The sequence below is a fragment of the Nanorana parkeri genome, unplaced genomic scaffold (genome assembly GCF_000935625.1).
Source record: "Nanorana parkeri isolate BGI_ZX_2015 unplaced genomic scaffold, ASM93562v1 scaffold748, whole genome shotgun sequence".
NCBI classification, from domain to species: Eukaryota; Metazoa; Chordata; class Amphibia; order Anura; family Dicroglossidae; genus Nanorana; species Nanorana parkeri.
The window spans coordinates 503,702-505,798 of NW_017307016.1; the positions used below are offsets into that span (position 1 = coordinate 503,702).

At 36.4% G+C, this 2,097-nt stretch overlaps 1 protein-coding gene across 1 annotated transcript; it reads right to left on the bottom strand.

Annotated features, from left to right (window-relative positions):
* Positions 1–399: 399 nt before the first annotated feature.
* On the bottom strand, positions 400–1,293 carry LOC108793433 (olfactory receptor 5V1-like). The gene has a single exon (XM_018564380.1). It carries the CDS (start codon positions 1,291–1,293, stop codon positions 400–402), a length of 894 nt encoding a protein of 297 aa, XP_018419882.1.
* Between the last annotated feature and the right edge of the window lie 804 nt (positions 1,294–2,097).

A 2,097-nucleotide genomic window follows, 5' to 3' on the forward strand; every position in this document is an offset into this window, starting at 1 on the left:
CATACCCATTGTATGCTGCCATGTATTGGCGTCAGGAAAGGAAAATTACAGATAGGAAAGTATACAATTTTCCATTTTCTCTCCGTCAGTAAGTTGCATCAAGTTAAGATCCAGAACCTCAAATATTTTTCCTTCACGTGCATCATTGCTCTCAACACCTATTTCCTGACGCCAGTACATGGCAGCATACAGGACCCTCCCATGGCTTTCGCATTGAGTACTTGTTACGAGAATGGTGGCCTTGGGAGGCGGACTTTAATTTATAGTATAACTGGTCTTGTGATTGGGCTGGGGGCGGAGCCATACCCATTGTATGCTGCCATGTATTGGCGTCAGGAAAGGAAAATTACAGATAGGAAAGTATACAATTTTCCATTTTCTCTCCGTCAGTAAGTTGCATCAAGTTAAGATCCAGAACCTCAAATATTTTTCCTTCACGTGCATCATTGCTCTCAACACCTCTTTGTTTCTTAAGGTGTAGACCAGGGGGTTTAAAAATGGGACCAGAGCTGTGTATAGTAAGGCGAGCAATTTCTCCTGTTCCTGAGAATGTTCCGACTCGAGGACTGTATAGGTGCCAAGCACTCCGCCATAAAACAATATCACAGTGGTGACATGGGAGGAGCAGCAGGAGAAAGCTTTGACTCTTCCTTCTGAGCTCCGTATCTTTGCGATGGTGGAGATGATGCAGATGTAGGAAGTCAAAATCAAGACAAAAGGTAAAAACCCCAAAACAACAATAATGGCTAAGAGATACTTTTGGATGATTGAGGTGTCACTGCTGGCCAGTTTTATCATGATCTTCAAATCGCAATAAAAATGATTAATATTGTGGGAATGGCAGAATTCCGCGCGCGACAATATGAGAGACTGCGTCAGAGCGTTCAAGAACCCCACAAACCAAGAAGCGGCAGCCAGCAGAATGCAAACGATTTTTTTCATTACAACCGCGTAATGTAGAGGAACGCAAATGGCGATATATCGGTCATAAGCCATGGATGTTAATAGAAAGAATTCTGTTCCAATACAAAATACAAAAATAAACAGCTGGGTGAAGCATGCCGGGAAAGTGATTGTGTCATCACCGGATTGTGTGATGGCTAAAAATTTAGGAAGAGTGTCTGAGACATAAATGATGTCCTGGACGGAGAGATTACACAGGAAAAAATACATGGGGGTGTGAAGGTGAGATATCAGACATATGAGACTAATGATAATAACATTCCCCAATACAGTCAATGAATACATCAAAAATATAACTGTGAAGATCACAAGCTGAGAATGTCCGGACATGACAAAGGAGAGGAGGTGAAATTCATTTCCCACTGTACAATTATTTAAATAGCCATCCATTGTTCCTACTAAAAAATGATATTATTATTTTTATATTTCATTTAAAATATGTAAAATAATTACACGGACAAATAGACTGATAGGCAATGCAGGCAGATAGATAGATAAATAATAAATAAGATAAATAATAAATAAGATAAATACTTTTGCAAAAATACATTTATAAATATTAATAATTGTAATTATTATATCAACACATATAGATTGAGATAGACAGATAGATAGATAGATAATTTTCACGTTGTGTCTGTAATACCTTCAATATATAGGTATATAGATAAGTCACAAAATATGCCAAATTGTTATAAAAATGCATTTAAATTACAATTAAATGAAATGTAAAATTTTTATTTTCTGAATCTGCAAATAATTGCATTGTACGGATAGGAGAGGAGGGGTATATGTTCGTGTAAATATTATACTAGTATTAAAAAAAATGCTGCAAAAAAAAAAAAATAATAATAATTTTGTGAATTCTTGTAGAGATTTATCATATAACTATTTTGCTTTATCTGAGTATATTTTGCCTTTCTAACAGTTGCCATGATTTACGGCTTAAGCACCAAGTTTATTCTCCCTTTTAGAATGTAAGCCCTCAGGGGCGGGGCCCTCCTTACCATCTTGTCTTGTCTTGTATTGTGACTGTAATGTCTTCCTTATATTGTAAAGCGCTGCGCACACTGTTGGCGCTCTATAAATCCTGTATAATAATGATACTAATAATAATAATAGTAATAATATTCA